Consider the following 23167-nt stretch of genomic DNA (forward strand, 5'->3'; position numbering starts at 1 on the left):
CACAGGGCCCAGATTAAACTTTGAGATATCCGATGATTCAAGATAACCAGTGTAAAAAACATAAAGAACTAGTGGGTATTGTTTTTTTGTTTTTTTTTTTTACCAAAAAAAAATATGTCTCCTCTTCTTTACCAACATTAACGAGTGCAATAATACGATCAGGGTCAAAAATAATAATGCAGTGCATCTCAGCTCAAATTTCTTGATCTGTGTACAAAATTTCAAGTCTTCATGTCAAAAGGATCTTAAGTTATGGTCCGGTCGTGTTTTGTTTCATTTGACTTCAATGAAGAAAGCAGTCAAGGTCAAATATTTTGATGCAATGCATTTAGTCTTAATGTTCTCTTTCCTTGTTCAAAATTTGAAATCCTAATGTCAAAATGTTCTCAAGTTACGACCTGGACTATTTTTTCATGTAAAAAAATTGACCTTGACTTTATTAATAAGTTAAGGGGAAAAAAATGATGACATTCACCCTTCCTCTATACCACCTCTCCATGTTCCAAGTTTGAAGTCTTAATGTAAAAGGGTTCTCAAGTTATGGTCTAATCAAGTTTTTTCTTTCTATTTGACCTTGAAGGAAGAAAGGGGTCAAGATAAAAATTTTGCATATTGTATCAATGTCTTCTTTCTATGTTACAAGTTTGACATCCTAATATCAAAGGGTACTCAAGCTATGGTCTGGACTGTATTTTGATGTAAAAGATTGACTTTGACCTTATAATAATTGGATCAAGGTCAAACATTTTGATGGCATGCACCCCTCCTCTATGCCACCTCTTCATGATCCAAGTTTGAAGTCTTAATATCAAAGGGTTCTTAAGTTATGGTCAAATTATGTTTTTTCTCTATTTGACTTTGAAGAAAGAAAGAGGTCAAGGTCAAAATTCTGATGCAGTGCATCTTGTATCAATGTCTTCTTTCTATGTTACAAATTTGAAGCCCTAACATCAAAGGGATCTCAAGTTATGGCCTGGACTCTATTTTGATGTAAAAGATAAATAGGTCAAGGTCAAACACTTTGGTAAAATGCACTTTTTCTCAGTGTCATCCATCTATGTTCCAAGTCTGAAGTCTTAATGTCAAAGGGTATTTAATTAGCGACAGACAAAATTTGGATGAAAAAGAAGAAGATCAACAAAAACAATAAGTACATAAAAACATAAAATTAGTAGTTAGAACTGCAAACTAACTTTGACATATCCCTAGTATTCAAGATAAAGGTATTTGAGATGATGAAGTTAAACTGTATCTATTTTCTCAAGTCAGTTGTCAGACGTACACTTCTCAATTTCAATTTTGGATAGTTTTACAATTCTATAAGAAAGCAATGGTTCACAATTCATTACAAACGTTTGTTTATATGTTTAAATTCTTCAACAAAAACTATACCCAACCAGCCATAATGTTTAATTAGATGCTGTCATAAATGTATTCTTCTAATCTGGGTATAACTATTAAAAATCCACAATAGGTATTCTATGATTCACATAAATACACATGTATCAAACTAAGCATAAAATGTTCAGGTGAGCTTCTGGCCCCATTGTTTTCTCATATGTGTATTTTTATATAATAAATTCAGTACCAGTCTGAAATTTAAAACAAGAGATGTTTGTGAAACACTAATGCCCCCCCCCCCCCAAAAAAAATATTTGGAATTTTTTTAGTCCAAGGGGCATAACTCTGTCAAAAATTGGTTGTTCGTATCCAAAACAGAACTTGACCTAGATATTTTTATGATAACCTGTATACCAAATTTCATTTCAGTATGTGCAACCTTTGCGAAGAAAATGAACGGAAACAGCAAAAAATTGGAATTTTTCTAAGTCCAAGGGGCATAACTCTGTCAAAAATTGGTTGTTCGTATCCAAAACAGAACTTTGTCTAGATATTCCTATGATAAATCTGTATACCAAATTTTATTTCAGTATGTGCAACCTCTGTGAAGAAAATGAATGGAAACTGTTGGTGGACAGACAGACAGACCGACCTACTGACAGACAGCAGCAAAGCAATATGCCCTTCCTTCTTTAAAGGGGGGCATAAAAATTAATGAAGCATAAATTCTTATTAAAAAGGAAAGGACATTTATTAAGAATAGGGTTGTCTCTAGGACCCAGGAACTTGGAAATTTCCCCTGCCTATAATTTCCCTGTTATTCTGATATTCCCCCTCAACCCCATGTTAGGGGAGAAAACCCAAACCCCTTTCTACTATTTTAATGTCCCCTGCTATTTTAATTCTTATTGAAAACCCTGAAGGAGGTTCGATCTTGAGTGTTTGAGCAGATTCTTGTCTGGAACTCTGCAGCATCATATTTTAGTTTGTACAATGAATTTGGATTCTATAATTCCAATTTAAAAATATCAATTTAAAAACCCATGATGAATTCCATACAAGAAGTACTAAGTAAGGAACTATATTTCCTCGTCAACTCGCTGATCTGACCTGACCCAGGCCACATTCACCATGTTGGCCTCAAATGGGGTAATGAATTGTATAATATTCACTGGATTTGAAGCTGTATTCACCGGAGGGTCAATGCATGTGCAGCGGCACGGTGATCACAATGAACACCCCAAACAATGTTGTAAACAGTGGTTGAAATGTCTGAGCCAGTTGTGTAGGATGCTTCCAAATCAATATGACTAAACATGGCAATTCTGTTCTTTTGAAAAAGAGGATTTTTCCTATATATTTCAATGTAAAACTTTGATCCCCAATTGTGGCCCAACCCTTCCCCCAAGGGGTCCACATTTGAACAAACTTGAATCTGCACTACCTGAAGATGCTTCCACATCAATATGACTAAACATGGCTTTTCTGTTCTTGAGATTTCTTCCTATATATTCCTAAGTAAAACTTAGATCCCCCATTCTTGAGAAAAAGATTTTTAAAGATTTTTTTCCTGTATATTCCTTTGTAAAAATTTGGTCCCCTATTGTAGCCCCATCCTTCCCCTGGGGGTCCTCATTTGAACAAACTTGAATCCACACTACTTGAGATTGCTTCCACATCCATATAACTAAACAAGGCTTTGCTGTTCTTGAGAAGAAGATTTTTAAAGCTTTTTTCCCTATATATTTCTAAGTAAAACTTTGATCCCCCATTGTGACCCCACCCTACCCCCGGGGGTCATGACTTGAACAAACTTGAAACTTTACTACCTGAGGATGCTTCCACATCAATATGACTAAACAAGGCTTTGTTGTTCCTGAGAAGAAGATTTTTAAAGATTTATTTCCTATATATTCCTATGTAAAACTTTGATCCCCAATTGTAACCCACCACACTTTCCATGAAAGTGGGGAACAACAAAGCACAGAAATCTCGAACATAATTTGAGTTGCAAATCTTTTGTAAAATAGCAATTACTGCAGTAACTTTATTTTTTTCCAAAATATTTTTCACTGAATTAATGGTATTGTTTTCTTTTATCATTCAATTATTAAGCAAAAAATGAAATTAGAAAAAATTTTCACACCTCCCCAGCAGACAGTTTCTGTTGCTGTGATCTTCTACCTGGGGCAGATCTCAAGTTGTCTAGAATCTGTTCCTCTTCATTTCCATAACCTCTATATCTAACAATACAGGTCCTAGTCGACTGATCCACTGAGAGTATCTCTGCATCATAAACTAATCCATCCTCAGAAAAAATAGCCCTGCACTGATCTCCAGGCTTCCACTTCATCAATGAAAGATATATATATATATATATATATATATATATATATATATATATATATATATATGTGTGTGTGTGGGTGGGTGGGTGGGTGGGTGGGTGTGAGGGTGTGTGTGTGAGGGTGTATGTGTCTGTGTTAAATGTTAACTAATCTCTCTCCTAGCCATTACTGTTAATATACTTAGTTTAGCAATAATCATATTTTAGCCCTGCACTGATCTCCAGGCTTCCACTTCATCAATGAAAGATATATATATATATATAGGTGTGTGTGTGTGTGTGTGTGTGTGTGTGTGTGTGTGTGTTAAATGTTAACTTCTCTCTCCTACCCATTACTGTTAATATACTTAGTTTATCAATAATCATATTTTAGCACCCTCTTCATTGCTTCTTGTCTGCCAGTTCAAGAAAATGCTACAGCATGGTTTAAACAAATACCAGTACAATTCAAGGCTAAAGCTCTGCTCAAAGTTCAAGTAATTAGTGGTCATAACAAAGGTTGTGCTAAATCTTGAGTGCACTAATCTAGGTAAACATACATTTAAATCTTAAAACTATACTTTGAAATGCAATTATCATGTCATTGTTTAGTCAAAATCTTTCATTACTATACTTTCTTGTAATTTAGTTGAATTTGATATGTCGAGACACATTTCATAAAAACACTCTTACCCTCAAAATGATGAAATCTTGAGTGAATTAAGAGTGATAGAACAAAGCAACAGTCAACATTACTTATTACTTATTGATAGGGAAATTCCAAAAACTAGACACCCATGGGCCACAATGCTCACCTGAATCATTATGGCCCTGCTGTTCTTCATTAATAGATTTTTCTCCCTATACATTCCTATGTAAAACTTTGATCACAGCCCCATCCCTCCTTTCATGGGCTATGATTTGAACAAAGTTGAATCTACACTTCACTATATATATATATATATATATATATATATATATATATATATATATATATATATATATATATATATATATATATATATATATATATATATATATATTAGGGATGGCAGTTGATTACAGAATTCAGAATTGCAAATCGGTTAACCGTAAGACATTCCAACCGATTAATCAGTTAATTGTATCAAAAAACAAATTCTCATCATTCAAAGCTCAGCAGAAATAAACATTAACAAGACTATATGAATGTAAGATGTAGTAATAATATGTTTTTATTTTATCAGATAAACTGTATACAGTATATTCTACATTATTTCAATTTAAAAATTGTTTAATAGGCAAAAAATAAATAAATAAGAAATCAGGCATGAGACACACCTAGTGTATCAGTTGCATGAAATTTCATCAGTTGTCATGCAAGTTCATTATTATGTATTGTCACTATAAGCACCAAAACTACATCTAAATTATCACTTAATTTACAATGTTAGTTTAATAATATAATTTGATACTAAGGTGACTGCAAAGGATAGAAAAGGTAAGTACACACTATAATCACAGTACTCAACGATCATTTAATTAAAATCATTACAGAAATATGGGGCAGATGCATGTAGGGGATTGTTGTACATTGTTTAAACAGCAATTAACATATCAAAAACTGACTAATTACACCCCACAATGTTCATCTGGAGAGCCTTGATTATCTCCTAATCGGCTTAAATAGAAAGGTGAAAATGCTAAAATATAAGATATTTTTATTTGTATTTTTTAATTAAAATTTCAGGAAAGTTTGTTCAAGTATTATTTTTTTCCCGACTAATCGATTACGAATTTTCTAACCGATTAGCATCGTTCCGACCGAGTAACCGGTTAACGAATTACAAATTGCCATTCCCAATATATACATGTATATATATAATATATATATATGAATAAAATTAACATGAATCTTCAGTATGTAATGAAGCTATCATGACACCTTTTCTGGTCCAGTGGTTCTTGAGCAGAAGAAATTTGAAAGATGTCATTAAATTTTCAATAATTTTTCAAAGAGGTGTGTTCACTTAGGCTTGCTTTGTGGCAAGTTTGGTTGAAATTGACCCAATGGTTCTTGAAAGAAGTTGAAAATGTTCAAAGTTTACAGACTGACAGATGGATGGACAGCTAGAAAGACAGATGAATGGACAGATGCTGGACAAAATGTGATCAGAAAAGCTCACTTGAGCTTTCAGCTCAGGTGAACTTTAAATGTTGACTGCGTGAAATCTATGCATGCATAGTTCACCATTATTAGTATTCATATAAAACATTTAGTATGATATAATAGATACTGCATGTAATTGAGAGTAATATTGAAATTTTCACCCCTCAAAAACCATTATGATAACCCCAGTTGCACCTCACTTGATAAATGGTTTTCTTGGGATGAAAATTTTTCAATGTTACTACATGCAGTATTTATATATTCTTTTATGACAGAAGTTGATGCTTTTAAAATTGTAACAAACATCTAACAGCATGTTTACAAATTACACTGCTCCTTCTGTTGAAAAATTACCCTCCCCATTTTCTTTAGATCTATCATTCAACAGACTGAATTATTATCACTAATGAACATTAATAATTTAAATCTGAAGTCTTTATCTTCAAAGTATTTTCAAATTACATTGCCATAAAAAAATTAAAATAACAATAAATTTTAAAAATTTAGGCTAATTAAGCACTTTCTAAAAAAAACAAAAAAACATATTACATGTTGGAGAATTTTTTATTACCTGCTTTTTTTTTCTATGTCTCTTCTTTCTTTTGCCACCTCTGCGTTTCTTATCTGTTATGACTGGTTTTTCCTCATCTGTCAAACCTTGTTCATTGTTTATATGAGCCTATATTCAAAGTGACATTAAGACAACACAAGATGAGAACAGGAACATTATGCAAAGAGAGGGCACTGAAAAATACCTTGAAAAAATATTAACAGCAGTGTTCAAGAGTAAAGTTTACCCGGTATATCTTTCTACGATCATGATGGGCATATGTATGTATGTATACATAAAATTACTTTCATAGCAATTTGAAATTCTTACATTATCCTATAGTAACTTTTTATCAATTATGAATTTGTGATCTTGACCTTTGACTTAGAGAATCACATGAAATTTCATTACAAAAGATTTTAAGTAGTTTCTGAGATATTATCCAGAACGTGAAGTGTACCATTTCATAATATATATAAATTTGTACCCTTGATATTTGACCTTTTGGTCTCAAAATCAAAAGGGGTGAGTGACTAAGGTGACCTAAAGAAAGTTTCAATACAGACAGAATGATGGTCAGACAGATACATGGATAGACAAACAGACCCAAATTAATATATTCCTCATTCTAGTAAAAGCAGGGGGCAAAAATGCCCACCTCCTTTAAAGTTCTGTTAAAACACTAATCAGTCTTACCTTAACTATGCTGATAGCATTGTCATATGCTTTAATTAATGCTGTATCATCCCATAAGTCATTTTCACTGTCACTCCCAGGCTGATAATAGATTTAAAAATGGAAAAATCAGATTAATACATTGTGTGCATATATAAAAAATTGTAACTTTCTATACTAAACAAAACGTAACTAGTTGTGTTCCCCAAATGAAGTTTGGGAACATGTTTTTACTCTGTTTCTTATAATTATGTCACCCAGAACGAAATCTGGGAGCTATATTGCTGTTTTTCGACCAATAATGCTGTCTGCACAATTTCTCGACGATGGCTTGGTCAATCTTGATGAAACTTCACTGTCATAATGATCACCAACTAAAGAATTGTGCAATCCTTATTCAAAATTTTCAAAATGGCTACTGTTGCCATGGAAACTGACAAAAAGTGGTATTTTTAAAATTTCATCTTTCTCAGTAACTTTTAATCCAATCTTTCTGAATCGTATCAAGAAACTGCAAATACGTACATCCTACAAAAATATATTGGGGAGGGAGTGGAAAAGTGATTTTTAAAAAGAAACTTCTGATAGCATACAATGGTTATGTGACAGCAACATTTCTTAAGTTATTTGTTCTTTCCATGTCTCAAGCGACAAACTTTGAAAATTTTATATATACCTGCAAAACTAGGGTGGTGAATTTTATTTCAGTCTGTAAAGTTTCATTCTAACGCCAAAGTTATTGTGCGTACAATAGCAATATGTCTCCATGTCTCCACGTCTTCGTTCGGGGTGACATAACTAATGAGATCTCAATGTGAGCAACGAGTAGGTCTTCCTTCCAATTTTTGTTCAGATGAGATATGATTTTGACATTGATATTGAGACATTTATAATCATAAAAATTTAAATTGTTACACTTTTTGTTCATACAACATAAATCATGTAAATTGTTACGGAATTGTAGATTAAAGATATTCAGCTCTTTTGGGTCCTTTGCTTAAGGAATCAGTCCTTTTTTTCTTGAAATTAGATGAAAGCTCTAATAATTCTGAACACTTTCTTTACAACAACTATTCAGAAATTCCTTCTTTTTTCCGAGATATTTAAATGAGAAACATTAAGAGGCCAGCCAATCAAGTCCTGATTGGGGCCGTTTTACAAAAATTAAAAGGGTGCATATTGTTTATAACATTATTCTGAACATCCTTTGTTCAATATTGCTTATCAAAATATTTCTCTTTTCAGATATAAAGCGTCAAAGATTTAGTAGGCCACACAGAGAGACTGGATAGTTGGACACAGGAGCATGAATTGACAAAGCTCGCTGTTGTATTCATTTATTAATGGAAATCATGAATTAGTGCATCATTGTGTGCACAAAAGCCACTAAAAATATGAAGCCCGCTTTTTAAAGTACACATACAGTAGTTAGATTTAGTTGAATAATCTAACTGACAAGTCCTCACCACAGTTAAAATATGTCCCATATAGTTGCAATGTAGCAAATTGGAGCAGATCCGCTATGAAACAATTTTGAAGAATAAATGAATTGCACTGAAAATAACTGCCAAATTAATCATAACAAACCTTTTTGAGCTTCAGGCTTGTACATGCCTTTTACCCTTAAAAAATCTATACAAAGAGGAAATATGGACTCATTTTCTCACCTTTTTTTCTTGCCATATTGTCATTTGGAACTCGCTGGATTATTCTTAGTAAACATGTACATTAGAATTATCTGCCCCAATTTATTTTGCTACATTGCCAACACATGGAAAACATTTTATTGTTAAACCAGGTCCATAGAACAATATCATTTTAATGATATAACATTCTAAGTTAAAGGGTGACACAAAATGGTGAAATAACAGGTTTTTGGTGAAATAACAGTGGAATAACCTGGAATAACCGACAAAGCACTGCAATAATACAGACCCTGAAACATGCTGCTACCCCAAAAAGCGTGTGACTTTCGTGCACTTTTCGTTTCGTGCAAACCGTGTAGTGTTTCGTGTAAACCATGCAGCGTTTCATGCAAACCGTGTAGCGTTTCGTGTAAACCTTGCAGCGTTTCATGTAAGCTCTAAAGCGTTTCGTGCAAACCGTGTAGCGAGCATGCGAGAAGCGTGTGAGAAATGTGCGACTTTCGTGTAAGAACTGTGTGAGAAACGTGCGACTTTCGTGCAAGAATCGTGTGAGAAAGATTCATTTGGAAGTCATTTTATTTTAAATATGGCTATTGATGAATTAACATGTCATTCTGTGTTGTTTGTAACTCTGATATATCATACCGGTGATATTTTAAGGGAAAAAAAAATACATGTACGGAAACAACAAAATAAAATTACTCGGTAATGTATTTCATATTGGTTTGATTTTCTTTCTATTTTATTTACATAATGATGGAAAGAAAATATGTTAAAAGTAATTAATTAATGTACATCAATGCAGGGATTTATCAGTACCTTCTCAGGGGCCGAAATTCGGCCCCATTCCCAATTGAAAATGACTTCAATTTTTCCCAATTTGGCAGTATTTTTTCCCAATTGGTGAACAATGCTTTTGTATTTAATTATCTTGGGAAAAACTCAGTAAAATTGTCAGATTGTCTGTAATTTTCCTCTATTTATCTCATTTAGCAAAGCTACAGTCATAACATGTTGAAAAACATTGTAAGCAAACATCGCCGACTTTTAATCCGAATTTCCTCCGTTTTTCTGAAAATGATGATATTGTGTAATAATATAGATTTATTAAGCTATTTACACCGAGTCAATTGATCTACGAGTGAATGGTAAGAACTGTAGGCATATATTTCAGATGGAAAAATATATTTTCAATGCAATTGGGACTTTGAGAAAATGTGTACTTACATGTAGTATAATTTTTTGCAGGAGGTTTATAATCTGATTAATCTCCGGAAACAGATTCTAATCACCTAAATTGGAATCTCATACACACATGTACTACCCTAAGTTGTAAAAATACTTTATACCCATTGAAATCAAATTTAGGTTATTAGTCTATTATTCATTATCATAATTGATCTTGTATGATGAAGTTGGATATTTAATTGTCTGTTTGGTTGCATGCTCAAATTAGAGTTCATGCTAAAATGTTAAATGAATTACACCTGAATACATAATGTTAGCAAGGTTTTTATTTTTCCCAATTTCATCATAAAGTCGATAATTTTTTCCCAATTCCCTTAAAATGGCGTTTCCCAAAATAAGCTGATAAATCCCTGCAATGTTAAGGTATTTGATTCAATACATTTTTTAAAGGGAGCAATACAGAATATTTTTTTTAAAGAAAATTCATCAGGAATCCGGTCTTGTCCTTTTCATTCATTTATTAGAATCTCTTCATCATTTTACAATTATGGTATATAGAGATTACAAGAACATGTGGGTGATTAATACAAAATAATAGATAGATAAGGCAGGCGTGAAAAATAAAACACAAAATTTAGTGCGTTGCTATAAATGTGGAGTATGGGAATTCTAGGCCGGGGAACACAATTTTTGTTCTTTATAAACGAACAAAATTTTCTTATATTACAAGATTGTGATACAAATAATTTTGAAACGATGAGTCATATATAGTCTTTTTATGCATAAAATTGGTTGATTAATAATTGTCATATAAAGGAATCATAATTCATGCATTGGCAAATATAGGGTTAAATATTTCCGGGGGGGAGGGGGGGGGGGGGGGTCAAATGAAAACACAAACTTTGAGTTTTTGTTAACACATTTTAATAAATAATTTTCTTTTAAAAATGCCTGATGCACCCCTTAAAATTATATTGAAATCTTCTTTACACTTCTAACACTTCTTACGACTGTGATTAAGGTCATTTACAACACTGATCACGGGATCCACGTGCCGGGAACTGAAAACGTGTTCTGCTACATGTATTAGCTCTTGTCAATCATGGCGAAGATGACAACCGACAATAATTCATGAATTAAATTGTTTTATTAGTATTTAATGGGTACAAATAAATACCCGTGGATTTTATTTCTTAAATTTAACCGTTTGTCTGTAAACAGTGAATTAATTTGCCAGTGTATTTGTGAATAAAAAACATATAAAGAAATAAATCCTGAATAATTATGTATTATTTGTTTTATTAATCACGCAGTTCTAGAGCATAATTTTTTAGTTTTTGGTCATTGGACATGTATAAAATTTAATGTATATTGAATGTATTGTTAATGTACTGTTAAGAGCCGCGACTATTGATTACATTTTTTTTTGGCTAGACGGGGTTGGAAATCAATGATTTTACAAGGTGGTGGGTATATTGTTTTTATTTGATAAACACAATGCCTCAAAAGAGAACTAAAGAACTAGAAACTCATTGCGAGCAATGAGAGGTCTTCCGTCCGATTCTGAAAAAAAGAAAACTCAAACTGAAAAAGTGATAAAAGAAATTCAGACACTCTGGAGATTTAACCCTCGTCGTCAGCCTGAAAATCCAACGTGCTAACCATTAACCATTCCCTTATTTGCATTACTTTCTGTCACGACCGGAAGTAACGGCGATACAAGATTTTGTCACGATTCAAATAAACTGATCACTGACTATCAGTCCTGAAAGTTTCAGACCTCAATCGTTTACTGTTGCCGAGCAATAGACCGGAAGTTGACGTTTTATTTCCGGTGGAATCTAACATATTTCAAAACAGCGAAAGAGATGCAATCAAGTGATGCAAGTTTTAGCTTAAAAAAGAAAGAAGAGAAATAATATGATTGCATCCTCTGATCTAAATAATAAAACAGGTTTTGTAATCCTCAGAAAAAGTTCTATCATTTTATAGTTGCATATTTAAGATCAGAGGTTACGCTCTATATTAAATATCGAAAAATTAGCTTTAAAAATTGGTTTGTTTTGTAGAATTTTTCACGATATGAGGAAAATGTCGCATTTCATGACGTCATAATGCATTGGCTAGCCAGAAAATTACGTCATTTTGATAGATACGCAGTCATCAAAGGTCTAAATGATATTTAATGCATTGTCAAAGAAGTTTCAGTTTTTCTGAAATTCACAGGGCCAAAAAAGGCCCTAAGTGGACCTTGTTCTTTAATATTGATACCACTACACTAGCGCAATGTACCAGCCATCATTGATGTTTACCTTGCACTCATTCCCTGAAGTAACGAGTGTCAGGCAGGTTAATCTTTATTTCTTATAGTGTGGAATTATAGGATGAAAACTTGCCAGCTAAATTTTGTGCAAGTACTAGTAGATTTACATCGGATTTGTTACTTGAGTTTTAACAATAACTGATAGCAGAGAAAATAATCTGTTACTGATAAAAACTAAAAAAAAAACTATTGTGTTTACTTCCTTTATTCTTTATGCATTCAACTTTCTATTCTATGCAATTCCAAATTCAGACATGTCCGTGTAATCTTTTTCTGTACTTCTACACTACTGCATCAGACCATTTGTGAAAGGCGGGTCAAGATACATTATTTCGCGCCAAACGTCACGAGTAAATCTTCGCGCCTTTTCTTTGGAATGTGTCTTCAATTGAATAAGAGTACGTGATAGCTTCAATGAAATTTTTAAAAATATGTTGCTGTAGCCTGATTTTCGAGTCTAAGAATGTATAGTTATCACACTGTACATATTACATATCGTATACGGGCAAGTAACATAAAGGCAGCACTAAGTTTTCTTACACATTTTATATTCCTCTTTACCCCCAAAGTGGATTATTCCAATTAGTAACACATTAATGAAAAGACTGGAATGTTTCGCAACAAAACACGTCTCGCCATATGACGCTCAAGGAATCTGATACCTATTATGTTCTGTAACTTGCATCTATAAAGGAATATTGCCCTACTAAAATCAAAGAAAAATATCATTGAAGTTTATTTTTCTCTCATTTGAAATTGCTATATATGTTATTCAATCAACATGAGAAAGTAACAAATTCTACTTTCAAAATACAATTCCGCAACTCTCCAATTTATGATACAATTGCATAGGTATCTAGCTACATATACATTTGCACCAACATGTTTTCCTCATTTTGTCATATCACAATTGCATCTATGCACATTAATTAGTGCAAAATTAAACTGCAAACTCTTTATGAGGGAGTAAAAAGACACGCTGATATTGTGCCGTCAAACACCGCTGCTCTGACGTCTAAAGACATAGCCCCCCCCCCCCCCCCCCCCTTAAGATAAAATCTTATATTTGAGCCCCAAAAAGTGAGAAAAAATTCAGAAATTCTTTGGATTGAATCCAGATCGCCCACTAGAAAATTCAACATGCTAACCATTACACTATCAAACACCGTCTCTTAAAATTGAAAAATGATAAATATTCAGAGTATGGGTTAATCAATTTTTAAACAAACTACATATTTAGCATTCTTGTAAAACTCTTTATTAAGCCTATCAACATCATAAAAAAATATTGAAAAACAAAAAAGTTCAAAAAATTACCCTTTTTAAATCACTTCCTGTGACGACCGGAAGTTACGACGACACACGAAATGTTTCCATCACACATCTACAAACCAAATTCTATCATACCTGAAAGTTTCAGACTCCTACCTTTAACAGTTTCTGAGAACATTCATGGACTAGATTTTTAGTGTAAAAAGTGAAAAATCGTAATAATTCCCGACCGGAAGTAAATTTTTCCAAACTTTTTCAATATTTCAAAATGGCATGAGATAACAAATCATTCCTGAAAATTTGGCTGAAAATGAATGAGTAGTTTTTGAGATATCGCGATTTGAAAAGGTCAGAAAAATAAAAATGAAAAATAATAATAATAATAATAATAAGAAACAGTAGAATCACTATAGGTCTTCCGTTGAAAACGGAAGACCTAATTACAATACCTATCCCCCGGCTTCTCTACCATATAAAATTTTATGATAAATCAAAGTTCAACTCTGTAATGAAACGATATATTTACCATTCTGAATAAAGTGCATCTAATGAGTTACATGTATCGGGTCCCGCTGGAGATATGGATATCTTTTTTCTTAGAACGAGAATTTGTTTCTATAATAATTTTTTTCCAATGGTATACATGTGTACTTACTGAAACAAGTGCCCGTTATATTTAGCCAGGTACAGAATTAAGATCTCTGTAATCTACCCCCCCCCCTTTTCACGCACAATGTTCTTGTTTGATGCAGTGTACTTATTACCTTTGCAAATTATAAGCAGAACCTAATTTAATCAAATGAAATTATTTATTTACTAAATTAAAAAATGAATAAATCAATAATTAAAAAAAGAAAGGAAAAGAAAATCAATTCGTTTACAGAAATCATACGCAATTTAATCATTTTTTTTTTTCAAATCAATAACTGAGTTTATTTGTCAGTAATAAAAACGACTTTTTAATATCAAACTATAATTGTAAAAACATTAAATGCTGTAAAAGATTATGAGTTACAAATATTTTTTTTCAGTGCGCAATTTAGAGTCTAATGAAAAAGTTTTGTACATAGACGATGATAGGTATTTCACCGGGCGGGTCACATACTCAATGACAACTATTAATTAATTACAACTGAACATTGAGTATTTTATCTGTTAATAGTACTGGTGTAGCGAGGTTTAATCTTAACTTAATCAGAATGATTGCAATTCTTAACTAATCTTTGATTAATCCGTAATAATTTAAATAAAGTCCGAGAGATTCCGAATAGAAAATCCAGATCGAGGCCAAAGCGTGCGAGAATCGTGTACAAAGCATGTGAGAAACGTGTACAAAGCGTTTTGTGCAGGCTTTCGTGTAAACCGTGCAGCCTTTCGTGCAAAGCATTTTGTGTAAACAGTGTAGCGTTTCGTGCAAACCGTGTAGCGTTTCGTGTAAATAGTGCAGCGTTTCGTGCAAACCGTGTAGCGAGCGTGTACCATTCGTGCAGCGAGCGTGTGGGGTAGTAGCATGTTTCAGGGTCTGTAGTAGAGACTAGATATCATTGAGATGGTGGCCATCTCAAAGGGCCCCGCTTTCAGCAACGAACATGAAAATGTAAGGTAGCTGAAAAGGGTTTATTTTGAAGAGGAACATTTGTGTACTATTAAGGGATGTGTTGTTTGAGTCTAAAGGGCTTCTATGTCATCCTTGTTATAAAAAAAAAAAAGCACGAAAATCAAGAGTGCTCCATACCCTCTATCAAAAAGCATCACAAAAATCACGAATGTTGCATATCCTCTATGAAAATTGTTGCATATCCTCTATCAAAATATGGAAGGAAAATCACAATGTTTCTTACCCCAAGTCAATTGGTAAAGTTTGAGGCTGACTGGACTTAAGAGAAAGAAATTATGTACCAAACAAAGATTTTAAACAGAGAGGCTATTTTTGACCTTGACCCTTGACCTAGAAATTTCGTTCAAGGTCACTGCACATCCATTGACCAGTGGCACTCTGTGAGTGAAGTATGAGCCACATTGGACAGAGAGGAGAGAAGATATGCTCCGGACAAGGATTTTTCATATAATTCTGCTATGACCTTGACCTTAGAAGTAGAAACATGCTTCACGGTCACTGCACACCCTTTACCCAAAGACACTCTGTGGGTGAAGTATGAGCCAGATTGGGCCAAGGAGAGAAAAGATATGCTCCGAACAAGAGATATCGGACGGACAGACGGACGGATGGACGGACGGACAGACTGATCACTATAGGGCGCACGCAGAGTGGGGCCCTAATTAATAGGGTTGTTTATACTTTATAAACCCAGACTTTTTCAGTTCAATCATTACCCCTAAAGTTTTACAGTCAATTTTATCGTAAATAACAGAGAAAATAATATGACAGTAACTAGAGCAAATCTCCTGGAGCAACAAGCAGGTCTTCCATCCAATTCAGCCAAGAAAATGAAAATTAGTATGTAATGAACAGTGTTCTGAAAATATAATGAAGCGAGTCATCTTCTGAGACTTTTATCATTCGATTGCAAGGAGATGTTTGTAAAAAAAAAAAAAAAAAGCAACAACTTCCGGTTTGACCGGAAGTGACATAGATCGACAAAAAATAAGTTCGGATGTCTTCAATGATCCAATTATTCAATATTGTGTCGAAACCTGCAAAAATAAGTCTTTTGTGACAACTTCCAGTTTGACCGGAAGTGACGTCGATCAACAAAATAAGTGGTTGGACGCGTATGGTTACCTAAATCACCCAATTTCCTGTCGAAAACTGCAAAAATATGCAAATTTGCAAGCTTACCCTTTAAAAATCATTAAATTAACAATATCTTTGGACTGGAAGTGATGTCATCAAAACAGAAAAAACGCATAAGGTTCAAGTGATGTTACCACAGGAGTTTGCAATTTTATCAATAAAATTAATAGAAATCACTCAATTGACCAAGCCATGAGCTAAGCATTAGCATAGCGAACAGGAGTGCAACACATTTTTGGAGAAATCGACCATTTCACTTTTACCCAAAGCTAAATCAACACAACTCTTCAGCAATCATATCAAACAACATTTCTCTACTTAAATTTACCTTCTAACCCTTCTCGAATGCTGTCAATACCCACTTTCTTCGATTTCGCATTAACATTTGTTTTACCGAGAAGCCATTGCGTGAAGTAACATCAAATGTGAACCTGACAGATAATTATTTGATTGACTTAAATATAAAGAAATAAGATAAATGATTGTCGATTATTGTACATATTTTCTTTTATAAGTAAGTGGAATAAATCATAATACTTAATATAAGATCATTTTTTTAGGACGAGAAACCATGTCGAGTTGTTCAAAAACAAAGGGTGATGTTGCATGTGTGCGCAATTTGAAATACATTTGTATTGAGAAAGTAAAAAGAAATTTGTCATGTCCAACAACTTGCATTTTGGTAAGTTGGTATAATGTAAAGCAACAGGAAATAATCTAAAGTGTATTTTCTAATCTTTTTAATTTTTTTTTTTCTCCAAACCATGTTGCATTCCTGTTAGCTATGCTCATGGCTTGGTCAATCAAGTAATTTCTATTGACTTCATTGATAAAATTGCAAACTCCTATGATGTTACATAATTCCTGAAAGTTTGACGGAAATCCATCAAGCCATTTTCGAGAAATCATCTGCACAAAATCAGTAAAAAATAATAATAATAGAGGGCGGAGCCCTCTCATGTAGAAGGAATGAGAGTGGGGGAGATATTCCAATGACCATGTCTTGTATGTGTGGATGTCGAGTAAACTAATCTAACAGCCATGGTACACCAAATACATGTATTGTACTTTCCCTTTCAAAACCAAATGCTAGACTTATACAACGTAAATAACAGAGAAACATAGCATACATGTATGTTCAACTTTAAGACATTTCAATGAAAGAATGTAATAAATATTGTCATCATGATTTTAATTGCATGTAGATACTGGTCAACTATTTCCACAAGAAGCATTTTCCTACAGTGTACCATGTATGTGGTGATATAAATCCAATGGACATACTACTAGACCTTAGAGTTGCACTCTTCTGCACATCGAGTCTACTTCGTGTGCTCAAAAAGGATGCAAGCCAATATGTGTACTTAAGAAAAGCTGTTTACTTGTGAAATGCAAAACTGACTTTGCCTTAGATATCAAACTTGTATTCTTATCATGCTTATTACTCAACAGTGTTCTTTTTATGTAGTGAATAGGTTAATTTGAATATATTAACATTTGTTTAAAATGTTTATTTGTTTATTTTTTTCCTCCCTCCCTCGTAGGTTTTGAATTTTGTAGGTGATGTTAAACGTAGAATTAACTTTGGACACCCTAATTTTCTGACACTGATTAGGCCAAAGTTTTTATTTTTATTGGTTTACGATTTTCTGTCTAAAAAAAATGCATTGGGTGGTCAAAAAATAAAAATAAAAATAATTTAGGATTCAACAATTTCATTTTAAAATAACGTCAATGTTTATTTTAATAAAAATAATACACGTCAATAGTACTTTTAAGTTTTATTGTCTAGATCACATAACTCTTTTTATTTAATTTTAATTTATTTCTAACTTCAGACTGAATGTCATTTTCATTTACATATAGTTCTGATTTTTGTTTGTCAATCAGTGCTTGGTTCATGATGTTCAACATTTTGTGCTCTTCAGTGATATGTGATGTGTTATAAACCTTGGTATCCCCACAAACTAAAATATAAGGATCCAAATTCAAGTTAAATTTAGATTGAAGAAAAATACAATTTAAGTGTTTCACAATATTAAAAGTAATTGACGTTGAAATAAAGGTTATAATAATTTGATCATGCAGCTATCAAATTTAATGTTCAACCTGCGGCAAAAAAGCCTAATAATTTCTCAATCAAGTCCTTCTTTAAATGTTTGTTATGTACTTGCACAGTAGGCAATGCTCATTATTTATTAGTAATTCAAAGGGCTTTAATCTCAATTGAGTATGAAATTTGCAAAGATTTGTATATTGAATTTACTTCTATAAACTAACAAATGTTTTATACACATTTGAATTTATCCAGTGAAATACCAGTCAACGTTACTTCAACTAAGATGTACATGTATCTCTCAACACTAAATTGGCCTAACTATTATCCATGGATTTATCAGCCTATTTTGGGAAACACCATTTTTGGGGAATTGGGAAAAAATTATCGGCTATTTGATGAAATTGCAAAAATTTTTTAAAATGTTGCTTAAATCATGTACTCAGGGGTAATTCATTTAACATTTCAGCACGAACTCTAATTTGGGCAACCAAATGACAATTAAATATGGACCATCTTATTCGTACAAAATCAATTTTGAATAATAGACTAATAAAAGTAAAATGGACTTCAATTAGTATAAAGCATTTATACAACTTAGGGAAGTACATGTACATCATGTACATGTGTGTATGAGATTTCAATTTAGATCATTATAGTATCTGTTTCTGGAGATTATAAACCTCCTGCAAAAAATTATACTAAGTACACATTTTCTAAAAGTCCTCTTTTAGTATGTATTAATGCATTGAAAATATATTTTTCTATCTGAAATAATGCCTTAAGTCCTTACCATTAACTCGCAGATCAAATGAGTAGGTGGAAATAACTTAATAAATCTATATAATTACACAATATCATCATTTTTAGAAAAACAGAGGAAATTCGGATTAAAAGTTGGCGATGTTTTTACAGTGTTTTTAAACATGTGTTATGACTGTAGCTTTGCTAAATGAGTTAAATATATGAAAATTACAGACAATCTGACAATTTTACCTAGTGTTTTTCCAAGATAATTAAAAATAAAAGCATTGTTCACCAATTGAGAAAAAATACTGCCAAATTGGGAAAAAACTGAACTCATTTTCAATCGGGAATGGGCCGAACTTCGGCCCCTGAGAAGGCACTGATAAATTCTTATTATCTATAGGTGTATCCGTGTCTGCTAGGTCGATCAGGGTTGGGCATACACTCTCCAATATTACGGTATGAATTTAGCCAATTGAGACATTGCAATTGGAGAAAGGGATCATTTATCCAAGATTTTATTCACTTTTCCATGCAGAAAAAGTTCTTTAAGTGTGTGTCATTGCTTTCAGTGAGGAATTACCTTGTTACATGACAGAGCCGCCATTTTTGGTTTGCACATGTGTTTATTTACGGTCACCTAAATGTTTGTAAAGGTCTCATATATTTATAAGCGCTTATTTGACTAAGATGCATTCTAAAATTTAAACCCACCAGTTCAGCTGAGAAAAATCCGGAAATATATGTCGGAAAAAGACATTATTTTTATTTTCATGATTTGTGAAAACTAGTGTCGGCGGAATCGTAAACCAAACGAAAAAAAAAACTTTGGCCTTATAATTTGATTTTAACACTAATGATTAATAATTTATTTTTAAACAATAAAATGTAGAATTGTTCTCTTAATGGCTCCACCCTCACTAACGGTCGCACTGTCTAACATATTAAAAGAGAAAAAGAAACCTAAGAATAACAAGAGAAAGTCTTCCATAAAAGAGGAAAGACCTTAATTACCCTGACTGTCCCGATACCCGCTTTGATTTTTCTTACTACATAGCCCACCCATACTAAGATAGAATGTTCTATCGTTAAAATGATATTGTCCTACGGACCCGGAATTCGTTCCGTGTATTGGCAATGTAGCAAAATGAACATAGGCGATAACTCAAACTCAGTGCATTTACTATGATCAATCCAGAGAGTTCTGAATGTCAACATGGCATATAAATTTGAAGCGAGAAAATATGTTGAGAAAATTAGTTGAATTTTCGTCTTTATATGGATTATTTCTTAGGTTAAAAGGCATATACAATCTCAAAAAAGGTTTGTTATGATTAATTTGGTAGTATTATTTTCAGTGCAACTCCTTTGATATTTTTCTAAATCATTTTGGAGCAGATCCGCTCTGATTTGCTACATAACAGGTATACTGGTATCTCATTATATCGCGGTACTAATTTTTTTGTGTAAAAAAGTTATTCCAAATTCTTACTTTAACTTTTCATCAAATGCTTTTCATAAACCTAACAATGGCCTAACTTTATCAAGGCTAATTATTTCCCAAGCTTACTTCGTTTAATTTGTGGTCTATTTTTAAAACAGGAAGTCTTATTTACCTCCTAAAGTGGAGAGTCTCATTGTATCGCGGTACTGAAAATCATGGAAGCTTGGCACTGTCACGAAGAACAATATTTATTTTCAAATTTACGATGTAAATCTACATGAAAACTAAACAATAATACAAACTTAAGACTTTCAAAATATGAACTTTATTATTGGTTTTACTAGGATATAAATTCAATGGTCTATAAAAACGGGAATTGAAATCTGTAAAATTACGTTTTATTTACGTAAAAATAATTCAAACGGATGTTCCATGCTTTTCAATCATCACAAAAGTCAACATTCAGACGACAGACAGATAGTCCATCAACAAAAAGGATATGAGCTATATATCTTAATTTTTGGAATATACGGCGATACAATGGAACCCGCGATATAATGAGAATTGACGGTATAGGACGCATTCTAACTGTGGTGAGGGTTTGTCCCGAGACACAGTTAGATTATTCTAACTAGCCCACACTAACTGTCGTATCATCGATATATTTAGATGGTTTTTTTCAAAGAAAGATTATAAAACTTAACTTACTCGCCCTCGATGAAAAAGCACAGTGCCGGTAGAAGCCATCTTTGATCCAATACCAAATCCCACACACAACAAATCATTTCATTGGTTGAAAAAAAATCCGGTGCGTCGATTTACCCAAAATAACCCAAAACGAAACCAAAAGGATCCAAAAGGACTCAAAATGAAGGGGGGCAACTGCCAACTCATTTTGAATAGGTGATATCACTTATTCGAATCGTTGATATCACCTATTCAAATAGGTGATATCACCTATTCATTCTAAATAGGTGACATCACTTATTCGATGAGGTGATACATGTAGGTGATATTACCTATTTAAATGATTAAATCAAATAGGTGATATCACCATTCACTTTCGTTTAATAACTTCTGGGGTTCTTAGAGACAAAAGATTCGAGCACGTGGCATGGAGGGGGGGGGGGGCTGCCCCCCTTTTCTCCACACATTACTTTTTACTATTGAAGACCGGTCGGCCCTTAATTTTTGACTTTTGAGCTTTGGGTACGAGTTGACTCTGGCTTTGGGTACGAGTCGGTTCGGGTACGAGTTGACTGGATACCTTGCGTGGGGGGGGGGATTCTTTCAGTACCAAATTTTATTAATACGCTACAACATAGTCATTAATCCCCCCGCCCACTTTCAAAAACGATGCTACGTCCCTGTTTGAAAATGAATACTAATAACAGAGAGAGAAACTATCAATAAATATAGCAAAACTAATACTGCAAGTAAAAATTTATAAAATTTATGTAACTTTACAGGGATCAATAGCATAAGGTATTTAAAATGTCTCGAACTAACTAGGCAGCCCGAATTTGCTTGGGGCCAATAGAAATCTCTAGGTAGTCTTGAGGAAGGGAGCATTCATCATTTAATGTTGTAAGAAATGCAAATAGGTGATATCACCTATTCGAATTGGTGATATCACTCATTCAAAATTAAATAGGTGATATCACCTATAATATTGGAAATGAATAGGTGACATCACTTATTCGAATAGGTGATATCACCTATTCATTTCCAGTAGGTGATATCACCGATTTGAAAAGGCTATATCACCTATTTGAATAAGTGATATCACCTATTCGAGTAGGTGATATCACCTATTCGATTTGAATGAGTGATATCACTTATTCAATTTGAATGAGTGATATCACTTATTCGAATAGGTGATATCACCTATTCGAATAGGTGATATCACTAAATGGCAATAAATACCAGAACGGCGCTTCATAGAACTCGGCTATAGATAGCTTGTCTTTCTCCGGAAGACGGAACCGGATTTAAAATTAGCTTTATTATCGATGGTGGAATAAAACCATTAGCAGGTTACACAAATCTGTTAAATCTGTCGTCTGAATGTATTTTTAATTACACATGTACTTATAAATAAATATTTTACAGACCACACGAGGTTAATGTATGTTTTATTTTATACTGCATACTGCTGAAGATATTTTTTCCTTATTTGTAGTTTGATACTGAAAATGCAGTAAGCTTTCTACGCCGAATCCTATTGTGATGTCAGCAAACCAGCTCTTTCAGAAATCTCTTTTGCTGCTTAAATGGATATTATTACAGTTTGTCTGTAAAAGAACAACTTTAAATTTTAACGGGATTCCGGATTACCGGATTAAGAACGAAATTGAAAATATATAAGCATTATATAGGAAATGAATTTTGGTACAGGATAACAATCAGTTTTTCTCATTTCTTTTTCCGTTCATTTTCTTTGGAGGTGTTCTTGATGTGAAAAATAAATAACAAGACGTACTTTCTTGTCACCGTTAAGTATCCGTCCATGTATTACTTTACTTCTGCAATTTGAAGTGGTTTTTTTTTGTCCCCCGCTTTCACTGGAAGTGGGGGATATTAATTTGGGTCTGTCTGTCCGTCCGTCCCTCTGTATTTCTGTCTGTCTGTAACGCTTTCGTTTCCGCGCGATTTCTCGAGAACCCTTTGAGCTTTCGCAATGAAATTTTGCACA

The 23167-nt window shown here is 33.2% G+C and overlaps 1 protein-coding gene across 1 annotated transcript in view; it reads right to left on the reverse strand.

Annotated features, from left to right (window-relative positions):
• Positions 1-21239, reverse strand: part of LOC133173239 (survival motor neuron protein-like) — a 33547-nt gene extending 12308 nt beyond the window's left edge. The window contains exons 1-4 of the mRNA XM_061308218.1: positions 21181-21239; positions 7063-7143; positions 6388-6495; positions 3488-3688 (exon numbers count right to left, since the gene is read on the reverse strand). Of these exons, the coding sequence (XP_061164202.1) occupies positions 3488-3688; positions 6388-6495; positions 7063-7143; positions 21181-21219 (429 nt within the window). The 5' untranslated portion in view covers positions 21220-21239. The remainder of the gene's footprint in view (positions 1-3487; positions 3689-6387; positions 6496-7062; positions 7144-21180) is intronic.
• Between the last annotated feature and the right edge of the window lie 1928 nt (positions 21240-23167).

Source organism: Saccostrea echinata, unplaced genomic scaffold, assembly GCF_033153115.1.
Source record: "Saccostrea echinata isolate AGI-Se365-2 ecotype Australia unplaced genomic scaffold, CSIRO_AGI_Sech_v1 ptg000002l, whole genome shotgun sequence".
Classification (NCBI taxonomy): Eukaryota; Metazoa; Mollusca; class Bivalvia; order Ostreida; family Ostreidae; genus Saccostrea; species Saccostrea echinata.